The 21,082-nt window shown below is 44.0% G+C and overlaps 1 protein-coding gene across 1 annotated transcript in view; it reads left to right on the top strand.

Annotated features, from left to right (window-relative positions):
• Positions 1 to 252: 252 nt before the first annotated feature.
• Positions 253 to 21,082, top strand: part of HEPHL1 (hephaestin like 1) — a 36,437-nt gene continuing 15,607 nt past the window's right edge. Inside the window, exons 1-9 of the mRNA XM_054812920.1 lie at positions 253 to 422; positions 9,696 to 9,940; positions 10,725 to 10,937; positions 12,740 to 12,919; positions 13,919 to 14,173; positions 15,375 to 15,543; positions 16,251 to 16,390; positions 16,558 to 16,689; positions 20,840 to 21,051. Of these exons, the coding sequence (XP_054668895.1) occupies positions 253 to 422; positions 9,696 to 9,940; positions 10,725 to 10,937; positions 12,740 to 12,919; positions 13,919 to 14,173; positions 15,375 to 15,543; positions 16,251 to 16,390; positions 16,558 to 16,689; positions 20,840 to 21,051 (1,716 nt within the window). The remainder of the gene's footprint in view (positions 423 to 9,695; positions 9,941 to 10,724; positions 10,938 to 12,739; positions 12,920 to 13,918; positions 14,174 to 15,374; positions 15,544 to 16,250; positions 16,391 to 16,557; positions 16,690 to 20,839; positions 21,052 to 21,082) is intronic.

The raw sequence follows: 21,082 nt of genomic DNA, 5'->3' as shown, positions 1-21,082 counted from the left end.
CAGGTACGTGAGCAATTTATGTACTCACTGAAGGATTGGCAAAGGTCCTGCCATGACAGCAACCTCCTCCCTAGCCCTCCTCTGCATAGCTGGGCTCTCTACCTATCCCAGTGCTAACCTGCTGAAAAGGAGGAGCTTTGCCCTGTCCATTCCTTATTTATAACTTGTCTAGAGCTGGGAGGGAGGGGTGAGCTCTCTGTGGTGCATCCTGCTGCTGCCTGCCTGCTGCCAGCCTCGCAATCACAACTACAAATGCCTCCCACGCAGCATGGTGGCTGCCTTCGAGCTCTTGGGTTCCTCTGGCTGTTTGCAGTGGTGGAAGCAAAGACCAGAACCTATTACCTTGGGATTGTGGAAGAGAACTGGGACTACGCACCGTCTGGGAAAAATCTGATCACAGGACAAAACCTCCTAGAGGACAAGTAAGTCACTGGGGTCTCTGATAAATTGGACACGTGTCGACAGCTCCAAAGAAAATTGACTAATGTGGTTGATGTTGCTGTAAATGTCTTATGATGGCCTTTTTCTGGTTTTGCTTCCAATGATGTTGTCATAGGCAGGATTTCAGCTTCAAGGCAAGAGTAGACTTTGGTTGACTTCTCTTCCATCATAGTTAGGTAAGCAAGTGATAGTTACTGTGTATTTGAAGGTGATGTTAAGGAACTGATATTTCTCAAAAGGGTGTCAGGTAGTGGGTTCAAAATCCCCTGTGTGTGTTTCATGGAGATGCACGTATTTCTGGGACTTGTTGTCCAAAGGCAAATTGCAACTCTGCCATAATCAAGCACAGCTCTTTGCAATAAGACATAGAAGTCTAGCAAAAGATCGTAACTTTTCTTCCTGTGAGACAATAAAAGTTGGGGGGCTTGGTATGACATTGTAGAATTCAGATGTGTATAGTATCTATGAATGAGATGATACAAGTCAGGGGTCCATATACCCCTGCAATGTATGCAACTGTGGAGACATCCATTTAGGAAATCTATTTAGATAAGTGCTTAAATATACAACACTGAATGGTCATGCTGAAGTCCCAGTGATCACCCGTGCTGAAACTGGAGTGTGTAGGTGAGCACTGTGATGAATTGTGCCTTGGCCAGAGGAAAACAGGTGCCTGCACTGCTGGCGTTGGCTGTGTGTCTCTCTCACACCAAGAGAGCTGACCTGGACATTGGATGGGGATGGCATAGACCCTTGGTGCGTCTCTACAAAGTGGGCTTCAAACATGCGTGGGAATATTTTTAAGATTTCATTGATATCTTGGACACCCTAGAGATAGTTTAGGGGTCCTTCCTCTGAGTATAAGCTTGGGGTTGGGGTGGGAGCTGTGAGCGAGTGAGAAGGTCCTGGTGTCCATACCAGGTCTGGAAGCACACTGGGAGCTGGATGCTGTGTCCCAAGAGTTAGAAATGGAAATGCCCTTTTTGACTTTTGAGGAAATCCCAAGCAATGCCAGACTTTTCTCCAGTGTCCGGTAATTTCAGAATCACTCTCAGTTAGATTTCATAAAGGAAATTATTTTGCCACAAGCGGGAGATGAGAAAGAGTTTTATTTTTCAACACAAACTTATCCTTATGCTCTTAACAACTGGAGGTAACAGAGAGCATCCAAGTCAATAGGTGTTACCTTTATAGGTAAAGCTCAGGGTAGTAATTTGTTCCCAGCCCATGAAAACAGGCTTTGCTGGAAAGGTTATTCTTCAGTTGGGTTAAACACTTGAATTTCTCACTTCCCTATTATTTTTAGCAGAGGATAACTTCCTCCACTCCCAAAACCTGGAAGACCTCTCACTAAAAATAGTTCAGCTTTAAGTGAAGGGCAGGTTCCTGTAAATCCACCCCAATACCACAGAGAGACTTGGAATCTGTTCTGTAAATTGTACTTTGAAGGCTATCTGCTCTTTGTGTCCCCCTGAACATCAAGTGGCACATTTAAAGTCTGTGACATAAATGCCATGCCTTTTACATGTCACGACAGAGAGGGATGATAGGTTATGTCTTCAGTCATTGCTGTAATGTAATAATTACAGAATGCTAATTCCACAGGGTTTACCGACAGAGTAAATGTAATTTGGATTTTAAGGTAGACTATACATTCAAAGCTGGAGAGGTGTCTGTAATGAGCTCCCTACATGAAGGCTTCTACTGCAGAATAATAATGTGATTCCTGCAACTAGTTTACTCGATTTCCAAACTCTACTGAATCGAGCCAGAATAAAGTGGTATATTCTGGAATAATAGTGTGTCTGCATAAGCACATGGACTAAACAGTGAACCAGTAATAGCTATTTTGACTATTTAGCTCTTTAGAATAACCTGTAACGTAAATTAAAGCAGTATACTAATGCGTTACTTTTCAGCTAATTAATTGGTTCCTATGAGTATTTTAAAAAATGTAGTTCCGTAAACAAAGTTTAAGGATCAGTTCCTAGGTAAAGACAGGAGTGCATTTTGAGCCAGCTGTGTTGCAAGCAGCAATGCTCGTGCTCGCTGAGCCTAGTGCTTCTCACCTTGTGATGCATCCTTACAGCACCCATCTGATCGGGCACTATCCCAGTTTTATTGATAGGGCAGTGAAGATAAAGAGGTTGCAGACAAACTGATTATCTTTAAAAAAGGCAGCACATGCACAAAAAAGAATCCTCCCTTTGATTCCACCTAGCCCGCAGAGATATAATCAAAACCACTTACTCTTCACTACTTAATAAAAATGCTGAATTAGCAAGTGTGTGATGGAAAGTGTTATATTACCTGGATCAGATAGTGAGATTTAAGAGATGATTTTCAATGTTGCAGTGCCAAAGTCAATAATACCTTCCTTAGACTTTACTTTTTAGTAGTAAAGAGGAGAAAGCAGACTTTGGTAGCTGAGGCATGGAGCTGGAAATCAGGTGAGCTGGTTCTGGCACCAGGCACGGCTACGCTGCTCAGCTCCCGCTGTGCTGGTGCCGAGTGAGCTGCCTCCCGAGCTGGGAGCCACAGAGCTGCATCAGCACTGGGTGTGAGCTGAAAAGGCTGCCTCTCGTCAGAGCTGATTAATCCAAACGCAGCCCTATGTTAACATAACTATTCTGCTTGGATGCTAATTTTTATTATGCCTTGTGTTGCTGCAGCGCTCAAGGGCCAGCCTGCTGCTTGCACAGAGCAAGTATCTTGCTGTGCATCAGTGCTTCTTATGTAAAGAGAGTAATGAGGCTATTCACCTCTGCCATTTGTCTTGTCTACTTGAAGCCTCGAGCTGTTCCACTAATTCTCATAATATGGAATGTTATGAATGAAACCAAGACATTTCACACTTGGCTCTCCCTTTGAAAATTAAGCTGACATTTTCTGAAGCACATAGGACTTTGGAAATCTCAGGCAGATCCAAATTATGGCCACCGAGTATAGGTGAGCTGGGAAGGTGTTCAGCATCCCCTCCCACCTGATATAACTGGCAAGAGAGACATCATTAAACCATGGTGGACTGGACACACAGGGTGCAAGGTGCTGCCAGCGCTGCTGGACATGCTGCAGATCCCAGTGAGATTTTTGTGGGTTAGGGCATGAATATTGCTGCAGTAGGAGGGTGATCTCAGACATTGCTCCCTTTGATGGCCACATAGGCAATGGCCTTTCAAAAGAAAAATACACCTAGGTATTGTGGCTTGACATACATCAGTCTTTCCCTCCCTACTGTGGCTCAGCCCTCAGGATTAGAGTTTGGTTGATAATCTCTTTAAATTAATTTGGTGCTAGTTTATATGACGGACACTTAAATCTTGCTCTGCTGGTGGTAGATGTTATTAAGTTTTGCCTGATGTAACAGCTCATCTCTTCTCTTTAGGCCACCAATCCTACATTTATCTGGGCCAATCAACCAACCCACCAACATTAACGGGTGGTTTTTTTGTTACCGCAGCACTAAACAGTTTGTGCAATTTACCTATGAGGAGATCCCACCCAGATAAATGACAGTGAAACTGTCGTCACAGATGCTAAACTAATGGCTGAGTCATCATGTGGCCAAATGGCCCAATTGCACCAGCGGAGATGATCATTGTGGGAAGGGTCAACATCAAATGGGCATTCAAGGTGAAATCCCAACTCTAATGAAGCCTGAGAGGAGTTTTGTTATTGACTTCAGCAGAAGCAGAATTTTATCTTAGGAGAGAAACCATTATAGCCACAGTTCAGAGCTTTGTCTAAGATTACATGGGTTTGATTGACCTCTTCAGTTTCCTGTGTGGGTCAGAAAAGGCCTAAAACAACCTCTGAGGACATTGCATCTCTTTCTGTTGAGGACACACAACTCGCCTTGTTGTTTGATGCTCTGTGGTCAGGGCACCATCTACAAATGTGAGTTGGCACCACTGGTCCCTCTCTACTGGCCATCCCTCTAGCACAGACCTTGCATTAGCCTTAGCACGGGAGTCATGATGTGGCAGAGGGTTCCCCTGAACAGGTTAGATTACCCAGGGCCATCTTGGAGCTATGGGCACTGTCCTGGCTTACTCCAGCTACAGGAAAAATGGGAAACTCAAGGAAAAAAACTGTTATAAATACAGGCATAGAATATGCAAAGAGGGTAGAGAATAAGGAAGGTTTCACCATCAACAGTTTTTAGGGAACAAGCCCATAAAGATAGTTGTTTAAATGGTTGTCAGTGTAAAATCTATGGGATTTTAGTGGAACAATGGTAATAAAAGAAGGTTTACATCTACCTACAGTTGCACCCAGGAGCGTACGATGGCTATTGGGCATATTAACCACAGGACAGTATTTGAGACTCCACATCTGGTAGTTATTTGAAGTGCTAGTTTTTCACTGGTGATTACAGTGGCAAACAAACTCAGCAGGCTTCAAAACTATATCAGTGAGGGATCTGACACCAGTCTATTGAGCAGCTCTTTGGTCACCTACAACATGTAGTTCTCTCTCCATTTCTTACTGCACACTGTAACATATTACTCATGTAAGCACCTCTTGAAATCACTAACCTCTGTTAGGTTTAGCTCTTTCTCACAATCAAAGGTAACATAAACATGGTAAAAATACTGGCAAAATACTTTTTCTATGTTATAAAAGAAATAGGTATAGAAATTACACTTATCTCATGGTCCTACCTAACTCATAACTCCTTCCTACCCTAACTCATAGTCCTACCCTCAGATGACAGATTATCTGCATGTCTAGTCTTGATTTGAAGTAGAGTCTACTGACACTCTTGGTTTACTCTTTCTTTCATTTGGAAGAGTTGCAGTGCTCATCATTGCAGGGGGATGGATGACTGTAATTATGTTAATACTAATTTTAAGGAATTAGAGTTCATTCCCTGTTAATAAATCCCTGTCCCACTCATGTGCATTGCCAACATTTTTTGGAGTTTAAGAACTGCTAGGAATGGTCAACTAGCAAAATGAAATCAGAAACAGAAATAAAGGACTGATTTGCATGGTTTTCCTAGTCTGAACAAGATTTTTTTATGCCCTAATTTACAAACCTGCTTACCTCTATATGTAACCTCAAGACTGGCCTGACTGGAGGAGATGGAGGTAGGACTTAGTGAGGCTGAAGAATTTCCGAGGTAATTTAGGAAGTTTGCATACAGGTCCAGGGGATGGAGGGTTCCCACTCCCAACAAGAAGTGGGACTGGCTGATCATCACAACGTTCTGCACATGAACTGCAGGCTGACAACTGAATTGGAGGGAGATAGTAAAGATTTAGAAGGGCAACTCTTATATCCACACAAGACCAGAAGGATGGAAGAGGTTCAGACAGTGGTATCACAAAGCCACCAGCAGGATGAAGTGGTTTGAAGTGAGCAGGGGAGCATGAAGAAGCAGGGTGGTCTGTCTTCTTGCGACAAGACAGGAATGAGAGATAGGAGACATTTTGGCAGAGAGCATCCAGTAAAATAGGCACATTGTGACCACTGGAAGAAAGAGGCAAAGGCGGATTCAGAGAATCAGACATGTTTAACCATTACAGCACTTGGAGAGGCCACTGCTGCAATAACATATTGTGAAGTCATTGGGTGGGAAAGAATGAAACAGGCGATGCAGTTGAAGGGGATGTTTAACTCAGTGACTGAAAACATGAAGTGTTTCCCAAGGAAGCAGACATCATCAAATGAAGATAGGGAATGGTATTTGAGAACTGTTGTCAAAGACAGGAGATGAAAGGTCAGCAGGACCCTATTCTGAAGTTGAGAAAATCTCCAAAGGACTCTGGAGATGGGTGGTAAGGAACCACAAGGTGGGAGATGCACTGGTACAAATGGCACTGGCAGCAGATACTTCATGGAGCACTGAGAAGATGCTCTCACTGAGAGAAAGAAGATGGATGGGGAAAAACCTCTGTGTCTCACAGGTGGAGGAGCAGCAGCGTCTGTGGCACTGAGCCTGTGCCAGCTCCCTCTGACACATCTGCTGGCTGCACTGTGGCACTGTGTAGAGGTACCAGCCGCACAGTGTGGCCTCCCATCCATGATCCAGGCATCTGAGAGTGCAGAGGAGAAGATACTCATACCCATGCATCCTTTCTATGAGCTTCTTATGGCTGACTCCATTAGCTCCAGTGTGGGCAGTCTTTCTGCAAAGGACTTTAAGCACTGTAATGTATAGCATAGCAACATTGTAAAAAGGCTCAGAGCTGCTAGCTACTTGCAAGGTTGAGGTGGGCACCCAAAAGTTCTGAATGAAGTGGGGAATTCTAGACATCTAGAGTGTGTACCCTGTTCTTGGGTGCTGAGGGTGACCACAAGGACATGCTGAAAATACATGTCTCTATAGGTAGAAGAGCTGGGCTCTACCCCCCCAGACAGTAGGAGGAGTGATGCTGAAGTGTCTGCACTCCAAGAATCTCCCAAACATTAGGGCATTTTGGGTAGGAAACTTCCGCCCTTTGGGTCTAGAAGAAAAGGAACCTATGAAAGAGCCTGGGTCTGTAACACAACAGCAAGGGCATCAGTGGCGTGTAGGAATTTGTCTTCTATGTATAGTTTTCTTTTGGACAATGATTAAACAAACCCCATAATTAACCAGGGCCAAGAGGCCAGGTGGCTCCTTTCATGCTGTGATCCTTTTCTGGCTCCATGACTCTTGCATTGCTTGATGCCCTGCATGGAAGAGCATCACCTACATTGTGACTGGCTGCAGCTGATACCCATTGCACTGGCACTGGGCTCTGCAGCTCTGAACAGATGATTTGAATAGGCCTCCTTTCAGAAAACTGGCACTAAAAAGACTTTTTCCTGACTTGTAGATGGCTTTAAGTAAGAGTCAGGCACAGATCTAACCAACAGAGATGCTACAGCATGGCTTTAGGCACGCAGGAAGTCTCTGGTGCTTAAACCTAAGGGTTTTCTTAGGGTGATTTCTTGAACCTCAATACCTAACTGGCTTTTGGGATCCCTGTTCTATGCAATTACATGAGTTAGACTCATGTCAAGCATTTGACAAAGTCTGGTCAAAAAGTGTGCATTTTTTTTGGGTACAGTTCTCCTTCTGCAGGAGGGACAGTGTATCCTGGGGGAGTGAAGTTATGTGGGAGTGTGCAATGCTCTCTGGCCAGAAAGCCAGGGGCATAAGGGCACTGTAATCATGGGGAAAGCACAGCACCTTGTTTAAAATATTTGATGGCTGATGAAAATAAAAAAAGTCTGTTGAAATAATTCTGCTTAAGACGAATACTTCTGGAAAAAAATCTATTTGATTTTTTCTAGAGAAAATTTCTTATAAACCATTTTAAAAATCAATTTATAATTCGGGCATAGCCACATGAATACATTGCCATGAGGTAAGGAAGCACATGCATTTACACTGCACTGCTACTGACACCATCTGCTACTCTCTGGTAAGGTCTCTCGTAGCAGCTCTTCCCCCCAGGCAGTGGAAGGTATCTTCTGCTTGGTGAGCGCGGCGTGTCTTGCCAGGTCTTGCTGTGCACACACAGAGTTACCACAGACCTGCTAATTCACTGAAAATGTAGACTTCTTGGCAACTTGTTCCTTAACCATGCTTTTGGGGTGTATTTATCTAACAGCCATTATTCTGTGATGAAGCAGACTGAGAAGCTTCTGTCCCTTCCCCTCCATCCTGGCCAACTGTTTCTGCCACAGCAGTATCATTGGCTATGTTTTTATCTGTGTTAAAGTAGCACTCGGCTTTTTATAAAACACATTTTTTCAAATGAAAATTTGGAGGCTTTTATGTCCGGATCACTTCAGGATCTGGTTTAGACAGTGGCCACGGAAGTGTAATGGCCAGAGATGGGGGATGTTGTGAGTTATGGTCAGAGGCAGAGATGGCTTGAAAAGGGGGAGTAGTGGATCTTCTGGTGAAGAAATTATAGCAAATCATATCTTTCAACTCATGTGACATCTAACACTTAGGTTGCTGGTACTGCATAAAAGCACCTAAACAAAACACCTAAACAAAATGGGTTCAAGCATGTGAACTGGCCAGTCACAAAAACTCACTATAAATATGAAATTGCTACATGTCTGCCAGTGATACTTCAGGAAAAGCTTTTTAATGAGTTTGTTAGGAAGCATGAAAGTTCAAACAGTCTTCAGGGGATGCACAAACTCATGGAGCAGTCAACTATGGTGAAATCGGTCATGCAGTCCACTGCTGGTTGTGTACCAAAGGGGTTCATTTCTACTTTCTTTGTGTGGGATATTTAGGGATGAAGAATGTGTATCATACTTGTCAGCTATAACCTGGAGAGAAGTAAAAACCAAGATTTTATATGATAACAGATGGGATGAACATGAGTTGCCAGTATGATGTTATAGTTAAAAGGGCAACACTAATTCCCAGTTGTGTAAGAAATATTGACTGGGAGCACCTCTGGCTTTAGCTGGAATGTTACTTGCCTATTGTGTGAAGTTCTTGTGTTCAGACTTCAAAAGAGATAGAGAAATATTGGAAAGCTTTCAGAAAAGAGCTTTGGGAAAGATTTGTTGCATAAGGAATTTCAGTGTACTTGGTTTGTCCAGAAGAAGAGTAGGAGGCAATTTAGTCAATTAATTAAAACTTATGCAAGTGCCTGCATAGAAAAGAAGCTCTTGGTGGTATGTGACTTCTTTGATCTGAGAGAGGGCTTGATGGGAACCAGTGGTTGGAGTGTGGAGCTAGATGATATTAGACTACAAATGCAATTCAGGATTCGAAGGGAGCAGGTATTTAATAACTATAATATGTCAACCACTGACCATATGGTGGGTTCTCCATCACTTGAAGTTGCTATAAACATGGACTCTGGAATGTAGAAATGATGCATTTCATGCAAAAATTATTTCATGCTACTCTTCTGGAGTGTCAAACTAGTTGATTAGAATCGCTCTTACTGGCTTTTGGAAAACTTAATTTGATTTTCTTTTCCTTCTGAACAGTCATGCTGTCAGATGTGAGGTTTCAAACCTTCAAAAAAGGGAGAAGCTGCTAAAACTGTACAGAAAGTCCTGAGTGGCTAGTCCTCAAGTGAAGACTTGTAGTAACAGTGCTAAAGACCAGACCTGGATAACTGCTACCATACAGAAACGGGCTTGGGCCCTGCTAGCGCTGACCAGGTTTACTCCTCAGCTTTTATTCCATCAGCTATGTGATATGTCCCAAGGAACTATTTACTTGCACTGCAAACACTAGTTATTTGATCAACTCTTAAAGGAGATTTTGTCTCTAAATTATTTCCCCTTCCCAACACTAGGTTTGCAAGTGTGTATGCAACAAGAGGAGCCAACCGGATAGGACGTGTGTACAAAAAGGCTGTTTTTAGGCAATTCACAGATGACACCTACTCCCAGGAGATCCCCAAAGCAGCCTGGCTGGGGTTCCTCGGGCCTGTCCTGAAGGCAGAAGAAGAAGATGTCTTTATCGTTCATCTAAAAAACTTTGCTTCCCGCCCATACTCTGTGCATCCGCATGGGGTTTTCTATGACAAGGACTCTGAAGGTAAAAGCTGGTTTGCCTTTTCCTCTCCTTTTCCCCTGGAGTAGCTAATATCATGGATAAAAGTTTGTCCAAGTATTTATTGTTCTGGCCATTGACATCAGAGGACTTTAGATCACCCTCTCATAAACTCATCAGTAATTGCAGCTGATGACTAAAACCAGGAACAGCCTAGTCTCTTAAAACTTTTTGCCACAAACCTTCGACGCCTGGGATAAATCCAGTACTGAAACAGGTTAGGTGGGTCTTTTTTCCTGAATTATTTTCCTGAATTATAAGTCACTGAAGCAACTTCCCTTCTTCCTTCTACTTCTAGCTTGTTTGAATGGATGGAGTTCTTGTAAGTGAATATTTTCCTCTCTATAGGGCTGTAGCAGGCATGATTTAATTTTCAGAATCCCAAACCATGCATGTGTATTTTGATTAGAGGACTGTATGGATTTGCCTACATTCATTACTCTCATCAGTTTTCTGTGAGAAGATAGACAATGTTAGCTGACAAAATGTGTTGATGACTGATGAGAGTAAAGAGCCAAGGAAAAATTAGAGACTGTTAATGTATTTTTAAAGCTTTGGTTACTGATAAATATTGGATTTTAACTCTCAACATTTTTGATCATTTTATCAGAACTTCTGAGTTTTTTCACAATTTCTCAATGATTCTGTGTTCATGAGCACTGCTATTATTTTATGAATCTGTGATAAAATAGAAGAAATTACTCATTTATTTAAGGAAAACAGTTAAGGGGGAGGGCTAAAATCTTCTTTTTTCCTTTTAATACAATAGGAGCACTTTACCCTGATGGAACTGGTGGTAAAAGCAAAGAGGACGACTTTGTTGTTCCTGGTGGAAATTACACATACACATGGCCAGTAAGGAAAGATTATTCCCCAACTTTGGCAGACTCAAACTGCTTGACTTGGATTTACCATTCTCACATTGACACACCAAGAGATATTGCATCTGGTTTAATTGGGCCACTGCTGGTTTGTAAAAAAGGTACTGAGCTAGAAACACTGATAAAGCAAGCCCCTCTGCCAAGCTTGGCATCTTAACAGTCATTTTTGCTTACAGGTATAAACATGATGGTCTAGAGTCTATCCCTACATAGCCCATAAAAAGGGGCAAGGAATAGCTGGGCCATTCCAGGAGCATCCCAGGGTAGGTATTGTAGCTCTGGGACAACCCCCTTCCTGCTCCCCTTTGGCTTCACGAGAGATTTGCCTAGGCTGGTGGAGGGACTGCAGCACGCTCTGTGGCCAGCCGGTTGTGGCCGAGACCAAAAATAAATGTTCCCAAACCGGGATCATTTCAGGAGAAGCAGAGGACTCATGGCCCAGGAAATGAAATTAGGTCTGGGCGGGTGACTTCAGCATTAGCATTTACATATTTGAAACCCCAATGTTCTTTGTCATTTTTTCACCATATGGATTATGTATTTATTTTCGCTCACAAGTTGTATATCACAACCATACGGGGATGTGCGCTGAACAGCTGAGGTGACAGTCTGTGCCATGTACGTTATAGCCTGCTAATTTTGTGCTGGAGCTGTCAGGGACCATGTATGAGCCCTCTCCCCTCTATCAGCTGAGGGTTGCCCCCTCTCCCCCTGGGTACGTGTAACTCTGCCATCTCTTTCCAGTACCTCCCACAGTACAAAATCAGGCCTGATTTTATATATAGAACACATAAGTGAAGCAGGTTTTATATGTGAAGAAGAAAAAGACTTCAGCATGGAAAGGATAAGCCTGGTCTCCAGCTTTGCTCACACAATTAAAATGTCTCAGAGTTTAATGCTCCCTGAGAGTCTTTGATATCTGCAGAACTGCCTGAATATGTGAAACTGAGACAATAACTATGTGAGAGTACACGAAGCTAGGAGGTAGCACATTCAGAACAACCCTAGCCTGAAAGACCAGGTTATCTGCGTTCTTGGTCTTGAATTCATCAAGGTGGATACCTGCATGATGCTATTGCTGTAGTCCTCCATCCAACGGTGGTGGGTGGCTCCTTGCACGACTGACAGCAAGGCTACCGTAGGAGACAGGGGAAGCAAAGGTTTTCATGAGTTCAGAGGCAGACTGCACCATTAGATGAAGTCTAAACCTGCCAATGGTTAATAATAGACTACTCAGTATCTCCACTCCTATAGTCTCAGGTTGTTCCCCAAACAGTCACTCAGACAATTGTACTGAACTTAGCCTGAATAGATCATATTCATCCTACCTTCAGCCTCTTTAAATCTAAGTATCTAGTCCTAGATAATTGTCGAGGCTTCCTCGTTAGTCCACGGAGAGTGAGCCACATTTAGACAGCTGTTCTGAGGGTATGGTTCACCAGTCACTTCAAGGCAACAGAAATGTGGGATACCACTTGCCTCTCCTTAATTCCTGGTCAAAAAAAAAGTCACGGGTTTCTGGCTGGATCAGGCCCATGACCTGGCTTGCTGTGTAGGCACACAGATGCTAATGCTGACTAAAGGGCAGGGTTGGGTGTAGTGGGCCAGAGATGGGGAAAATGGGAACACAGATATTGGCAGGTTCTTGTCAAATCAAAGAGATCCTGAAATACCAACTTGACTTAGATGAGATGAACTGCCTTCTGGAGGCACTTGTCTGTTCAAAGGCTGTTGGAGGGGGGTCAAGATGTCTTAGAAGAGCAAAATTAGGTGAGATTCATCCTGCCCTATAGATCACGGGCAGAGCACCATACTTCCTTGAGCACTCCAAAGTTATTGCCACTTTTAAATTCAATCCCCTCCAAGACTTTTTTTATCGATTTCCTTTTTGTTTACAATTTAGGAACTGCAGATGAGACCTCAATAGAAGGGACTGGTGCTGCTAATGCTTTTGCCCTGATGTTTAGCATTGTAGATGAAAACTTCAGCTGGTACCTTGATGAGAATATCAATACCTTCTGCTTAGAACCAGCCACAGTTGACAAAGAAGATGAAGGTTTCCAAACCAGCAATCGAATGCATGGTGAGCAAGACTCTTGAGCAAATGGTGACCTACAGCAGTGACCAGGCTCTTTTCATTTCAGTAGGACTTTCTGTCCCTTGTGATGTCTCTGCTTTATCTGTGTCAGCAAGGAATGGGTCAGGATGTTGAAGTACTGTGCTGATAAAAAGCCTCTCCCTACATACAGCACAACACACTGGTTTGCAGAAAGGACATTTGACTTTCATGCCCAGCTCTGCCACTTGTTTAGCATTTTATCTTAGGCAACAGATTTAAGCCATTTGGTGACTTTTTGACCAGCTGTGAAAGGAGAAAAGCAAGCTGCAGAGCACTTTGAGATGTGTGTATCGGAGGACTTCAGCATTTCTCAAAGGGCCTTGTAGATGGTGGGCTGGCTGGTACAATCACTCCTGCCCTTCAGAGATCCGTTGGCCGATAGTACTTTGTGTCATTTGGACATCTGGTGTAAGAAGTTAAATTCAGATATTTCTCTGTATTTTGGTTGTTCCACAGAGCCTAGGAGCTAGAAAATTTTCCAAAATATGAGTCTCAGTCTCTTACTGTCCTGATACATCGTTAGATGTGGAAGCTGAAGAAGAGAGAGCTGACTAGACTGATTTGACTGATATCATAATTTTAAAATCTAAATTGCTTGAACCTGCCACAAAATGATGTATTTATGACTCAGGATAAGAGGAAATAGATTTCAGACATGCTAAATAGCTGCAGAACAAGTTAACTTCATTATCAGGCCTTTTTGGTGATGACTTGGCCTTTGCAACATCTTGATATCATGCAGGAAGTTTTTCACAGACCCAAACAGAGACTTTGGGCCATTTGATCATCCAGAGCTGTAAGCTGCATGTTCAAAATGTTACTCTTCATCAAGGAGCCTTATTCAGTGTAGACATTCAGACAGTTTCTTTTCTGAGCCAGGAAAGGATCATCCTTAGAAATAGGGTCAGAGGCACTTGACACTTCTCTTTCACCTCTCATAAAGTCTCATACTTTTGTTTTTAGCTATTAATGGTTATATTTATGGCAATCTCCCCGGCTTGGAGATGTGTGCTGATACTTCCATGTCCTGGCACTTGTTTGGCATGGGAAGTGAGATAGATATCCACGCCGCATATTTCTACGGCCACACGTTCACTAACAGAGACCAGAGGGCAGATGTCGTCGGTCTGTTCCCAGCAACATTCATCACAGCGGAGATGACCCCTGGGAACCCTGGGAGGTGGTTGATAACGTGCCAGGTCAATGAGCACTTACGAGGTACGCTGCTATAGATCTCCCTCATCCTTTCAGAAGTTCCAGCCTCTACTATGCTTGGAAAAGAAAACTGAGAGATGTTTCCTGGGGAAGCAGGATTTGAAACTTTTTTTGTGACTAACTGAACACTTTGGAACTATTTCACCAGATAACCATCATGAATATGAGTTTAGTCACCAGTGGAAATTATACATGTTGTGCCAAATCTTCAGCTAGTATGAATGACTTAGCTGTGTAATTCATATGAGGAAGGCTTGCTAGATCCAGTGCTGACACCATGCTTTCTGTGTAAACTAGGAATTTTGATGAGCAATGAGAGGAGCCTTCATCATCACTTTTTGTTGTAGATAAGCATTTACACATTAAGAAAAATCATGCCAGCTGAACACTTCATAGCTTTTTCCTTTACAGAAATCAGACAAAAATTGGGAGCGTTTTCAGAAACCTTTATATGAAGGAATTTGATTCACAGATTCACAGATTCAAAGACTGGTAGGGGTTGGAAGGGACCTCTAGAGATCATCTAGTCCAACCCCCCTGCTACAGCAGGATCACTTAGAGCACGTTGCACAGGATGGCGTCCAGGTGGGTTTTGAATATCTCCAGAGAAGGAGATTCCACAACCTCTGGGCAACCTGTATGGTGGTGATGTTGTGATATTGGTGTGGTGAGAGCCCAAAAGCACGTACCATAAACTAGGTCTCATGACAGCAGGCAATGTATAATTATCATATCAGAGACAAATTGGGAGAATTTTTACTTTTAAGAACTTGCACATTGATTTCAGTGTGATTTGTATCAGGCAAAACAGACTGCATTCTGGCAAGCAACAAATATTGTCAGTGTGGTAATAACCAGCCTCTATTTCAATGAAAGTCACAGGGAAATGATGCCATTTTGCACACTGCAGGAGGCACTCTGACCCCAAAAATTATTCTGCCGTCCTTACCCAGATCAAGCCACTAAAGAGTGCAATTGATGTCAGTAGGTTTCACCTGTGGCATTCAGTAGCACCTTGGAAGAGAAGGGTGCTAGCATCTGGCCCAGTGTAGGCAGAGGAAGTCTTTAAAAACAGAAATTTACCCTAGTAATTGTTGTCAATCCATGTAGCTCCTTTTCTGAGCTTTTAATGTGCATTTGTACCCATGAGATTGCTGACTCTGCAACTGGCCAAGGACTGTCTCCAGACTCTTTCTCCTTCCAGGTGGCATGGAGGCACTCTATGATGTTCAGATCTGCCAGAAAAACCTGTCTTGGCCTTCAGCCCTCAGTCACAAAAGAAGATATTATATCGCTGCTGAGGAAGTGCTCTGGAATTATGGACCTGACGGTTATGATAAATTCACTGGGCAGGGTTTAAACGCCACTGGCAGGTAAGCTTTCTTGTCCTCTCCTGTTGTGCTTTAATTTCAGGAGTCTGGGTGAGACTTCCCCAGTGATTCACCAGGGCTAGGTCCTGCACTGTTATTAATTTTAATTGAAAGGGGCGGGGAGCATTGGATTTAAACAACCTTGTTGGGAAGTTAGATCTGTAACTGCGATGCTCGGGGTTGCCTTGTGGAAGCATTTATCTCGCTCCATTAGGTCCGTGGAGAAAGTGAGCCCTGGTGAGGTATGCGAAGTGCAGCAGAGTTAATGACCCTACATCGAGACTCCTCAGGCAGCTTTCACACTTGCAATTGGTGTATCTCAGACGTGCCATAATGGTAGATTTTTTTCCCCTGGTATTACTGATGAAGATAAATTGTATTACAGTATCTCCCAGGAAAACTAAGGAGGATTAGAGACCCGTTGTGCACCCGTAATGCCGTGAGGTAGTTAGGGGTGAGCTGACATAGATCTTGCTCTAAGTCAATTGGGGTTAAACACATGGAAGTCTAATGCACAATGAATGCCTATTTGTTAGCTAATTTGTAACTGTAATTCAGACCAGTAATATCTCCCTTTGCTAGAAAAGTGTACGTAAACTACTAACTTGGGGGGCCATTTCTCCTGTGGCTGGAGTAATAACTTTATCTGAAATGAAGGGTTCTGCCTGAACCTTCAGTTATTTAACCAGTCCGATTTGTTAATTCCACAGCGAATCTGCAATATATTTCACACAAGGGACTGACAGAATAGGAGGGCAATACTGGAAAGTTTGCTATGTGGAATATACTGACGCAACGTTCAGTAAGAAGAAGATCCGGTCAGAGGACATGAAGCACCTGGGAATACTTGGTACAGTGAATATTTTCCCCTCCTGTCATTAGATCAGGTTTGAATGCAGATCCACTTGGATCCAAAGGGGAATTTTGTGCATGCAGCTGCCAGTCAGCCCTCTCTCGTTTAGACAGAAATGTTAGAGGGCAGTTCTTCTAATACCTTCCCTCACTCTCTTTTTTAAGGCCCCGTTATAAAAGCTGAAGTGGGAGATACAGTGCTAGTTACTTTTGCCAACAAAGCCAAAAGAAGCTATAGCATTATGGCCCATGGCGTAAGCTTCAGCAAGTTCTCAGAAGGTGCTCCCTACTTAGACGGTAAGTTTTGACTGTACAGCCGTATTGTCACATCCAGAATACCTGAGTCTAAAGATCTTCTGTTGCTTTGCAGGTTTGCCCTTTTTGTGGATGCTAAGGCACAGAAGGGATGATTTGATTAGTTTGTATCTACCCTACATGTCATAACCTATGGGACTCCCCAGTCTGCCAATGTGCTGGTTCTTCCCCTTGGACATGTGCCAGGCAAGGCGTCTAAAACTCACTGAGGTCAGGTCCATGTTGAGCAAAAATCACAAGCACAATCCAATTTATATTAGTTATAATCTAATATCACTCAATTGTAGTCAGTGGATCTCCTCTGGACATGCTTCAGAATTATGAAGCTTAGGATCTGGCATGATGCCCCTGCTGAGTCTTTGGATATAGTTATCCACATTCTCTGGGTTGCTTCACTCCCGATTCTCTAATCCAGGTTGGGCATTGCCCTTGCTTCACTGTCAGGATAGTCAGTGTCAGAGGCAGCTTTCATCTGATTGACCTGGAATGTGAAGCAGCGATTATCCTTATTAATCCTCATAAATATGTGAACGCTGAAACGGAGCATTTACCAAAGGCTTCCTCTCATTTTGTGCAAGGATAGTATTTTTATCACCTAAGTTTAACCATTAAATGTTACATTTAAGCGGTAGGCACCTTTTTCAGTCAGTGAAAAGAAACGAACCCTTCAGAGAGTGAGAATTCCCACTTACTTTGAACACCTTTTTTAGGAGACAGTAGGTCACCCTCTGGAGATGTGTTTCGGTCTCCATCAACTGCAGAAGAAGCCTAGAGTTTGGGTTAGCGACTAAGCTTTAGATGGCCCAAGCAAGGTGAGCTGAATCCCATCCATCGTGTCTACAGAGATAATGTTGTGGTCTCTGAAAAAGTATTTGCTGCATTTGCAGCACTGAAAAGAAAGGTAGGCTTCTCGTTGTCTAAATTGCTTTGTTTCCACTACAACACATCAGAAAGAAATTCATGGGACATAATCCCTCTTTTGAGAACTGTGCTAAGAGAATTAGGTCAACATGTAAAACTCATAACATCATACAATGAAATCAATACAAAAGGCCTGGCTTTATTAAATTCTGTTGTCTCTAGTTGCTGACCTTGCAACACAACAAATTTGCCAATGGGCCCCAATGCATCATGAAACAACTGGCTTGAGTTCAGCCTTGAAGTTATCTGCACACATCCTAATGCCACCCATGTCAGATGCAGTTCCCTGATGGAAGTGCAGCTTCCCTCTGCTCGCAGTCCTGTTGTGCTTTCATTTAATGCTCCCCAGTAATAGCACCCATAGCATTGCACACTTTGGTGTGGAGCAAAATCAAACCAAATCCTACAACTCAGCAACAGTGTGCGCGGCACATCTCTGGGTCTTTGAAGAGGAACCTGACTCCAGATTCATCAACAATCTTTCTGCCCCTTCTCTCCTTGTAACCCTTGTGTCTTGGATTTCCATCATATGTATCTAGAAGTGTATACATGTAGAGGCCCTACAGGGGCTGTAGGTTTGCACTGAAGGTAAATGATTTTTTTCAAAGGCTGCACATTGTCTGAGTACAATATATTCATATGAAAATACTGTACATAAACATACCTACAGACATCTACAGATGTCTGCAGACATCTTTGTTCAATTGTGCTCTCAGGAAATACTCTTCCATGTTGCATTTGACGCTTGTCCAATCTCAGAGGGTTTTTAACTCCAAATGAATGCTGTCCTTATTGAGCACTGTTGCAGGATAGAATCGTAGAATCATAGAATCATAGAATGGTTTGGGTTGGAAGAGACCTCAATGATCATCTAGTTCCAACCCCCCTGCTGCAGGCAGGGACACTCTCCACTGGACCACGTTGCCCAAAGCCTCATCCAACCTGGCCTTGAACACTTCCAGGGAGGGGGCAGCCACAACTTCTCTGGGCAACCTGTTCCACTCTCACAGTAAAGAATTTCTTTCTAACATCTAATCTAAATTGACCCTCTTTCAGCTTAAACCCATTACCCCTTGTCCTGTCACTACACTCCCTGATAAACAGACCGTGGTGGGTTGACCCTGGCTGGAGGCCAGGTGCCCACCAGAGCCGCTCTCTCACTCCCCTCATTCACTAGACAGGGGAGAAAAGGCATAACAAAATGCTTGTAAGTCGAGATAAGGACAGGGAGAGATCACTCACTAATTATCGTCACAAGCAAAACAGACCGAACATAGAGAAGGAATTCATCTGATTTATTACTAGGCAAAACAGAGTAGAGGAATGAGAAATAAAATCAACTCTTAAAACACCTCCCCCCACCCCTCCCATCTTCCCGGGCTCAACTTCACTCCCGGCTTCAACCTTCCCCCCCTCAGCGGCACAAGGGGACCGGGAATGGGGGTTACGGTCAGTTCACCTCACGGTGTTTCTGCCGCTTCTTTCTCCTCAGGGGGAGGACTCCTCTCATCGTTCCCCTGCTCCAGCATGGAGTCCCTCTCACGGGGTGCAGACCTTCAGGAGCAAACTGCTCCAGCGTGGAATCCCCCATGGGGTCACAAGTCCTGCCAGCAAACCTGCCCTGGCGTGGGCTCCTCTCTCCACGGGTCCACAGGTCTGGCCAGGATCTTGCTTCAGCGTGGGCTTCCCACGGGCTGCAGCCTCCTTCAGGTGCCTCCACCTGCTCCAGCGTGGGGTCCTCCACGGGCTGCAGGTGGAATCTCTACACCCCCTCATCCTTCCTCCATGGGCTGCAGGGGGACAGCCTGCTTCACCATGGTCTTTACCACGGGCTGCAGGGGGATCTCTGCTCTGGTGTCTGGAGCACCTCCTCCCCCTCCATCTGCACTGACCTTGGTGTCTGCAGAGTTTCTTGCATCTTCTCACTCCTCTCTCTGGCTGCAAAAGCTCTCTCTCCCTAAGTGTTTTTCTTCTTCTTAAATATGTTATCACAGAGGCACTGATTGGCTTGGCCTAGGCCAGCTGTGGGCTCGTCTTAGAGCCAGCTGGCATTGGCTCTATCAGACACAGGGGGAGCTTCTAGCAGCTTCTCACAGAAGCCACCCCTGTAGCCCCCCCGCTACCAAAACCTTGCCACACAAACCCTTGACACACACTCACCATCTTTCCTGTAGGCCCCTTCAGGTACTGGTAAGCCGCAATTAGGATGAATCCAGTTGTATTGCTGTTGAAGCAGCACTCTACTTTGTATTGCGTTCTGCAGCAAATAGTATGTGTTCATATGTAATACTGCTATTTTCACGTTTCCAAGAGGATTCTCTTGGAGTATTAGAGAGCAGTATTAGATTGGTGCAGTTTGCTGCTGCCGGACACATCTGACCATGCTAAGAAATTCCAGTCACTGGATGCCTAAGCGTTAAACAAAATTTCTGATTTGATCTTCCTCATAGCAAAGACCAGAAAGGTTACTTAGCACTTTTTTTTCTACAAAGAGTGCAGGGCTGACCCCTTTTCCCAACTTTCCTTTCAAGTCCCTTTTGTAAGTCCTGAGTGGATACCAACACTCTTTTACAGTGGCTAATTTACACAAGTGGTGCTACAGCCACCCAGTGCATGGCAGCAGACAATAGCCCAAATCCTTTAACAGTAGCTTCCAAAAAAGTAATAGCAACCGCCCTCTGGAGACTCTGACAGAGGTTCCCGTGCATTGCTACAAAATCAAAAAGAAACAATTACCAGGATCAGATTTGTTTTGAATTTCCAAAGAGCCACAGCTGCAGCTCCACTCGCTGATGTAATTGTTTTGTTGATGCTTAATGAAAAGCCCAAGTCTGTGTTCATGCCGCCGATGAATCTCACCATAGGGCAGGTAAGCTACAAACATCAGAGGAAGCCATTTAAGCACAAGGATGAGCTCTGCATGTCTTGTCTGATTGAATCCCGATAATCCAGATAGCGTCAGAAGGTGTCTGCACGAAGCAGCTAAACTTGTTCTGCAGGGAATGGGCTTGGTTGTCCCCATGGCACAGGACTCCGGTGACATACCCCCATGGCATAACTGCCCAGACTATGGTATGGTGCTCAAGCTGTGGCTGCAAGGGGGAGTTTGTCCACAGAAATCAGCAGCTATGTTTGACTCCATGCTAAAGCTTATATTCAGGAAGACAAAACCTTCCCATAACTTTGATGCTTGTCATTTTTCCCTCTGCAGGCTATCTGAAGCCAGGAGCCCATGTTAAGCCAGGAGAAACCTTCACATACAAATGGAGGGTGCCTGAAAATGGAGGTCCAACAGAGAGTGATCCCCCATGCCTGACCTATCTGTACTACTCAGCCACCGATGCCGTCAAGGACACCAACTCCGGCCTTGTGGGTCCTTTGCTGGTCTGTCGGAAGAACACACTGAATCACGACGGGACGCAGGTGCCCAATGTAGACATATGCTTGTCCCTAC

Source organism: Grus americana, chromosome 1 (genome assembly GCF_028858705.1).
Source record: "Grus americana isolate bGruAme1 chromosome 1, bGruAme1.mat, whole genome shotgun sequence".
Classification (NCBI taxonomy): Eukaryota; Metazoa; Chordata; class Aves; order Gruiformes; family Gruidae; genus Grus; species Grus americana.
The sequence above is the reverse complement of the archived record's forward strand: the minus strand, read 5'-3'. Positions and strand labels throughout refer to the sequence as shown.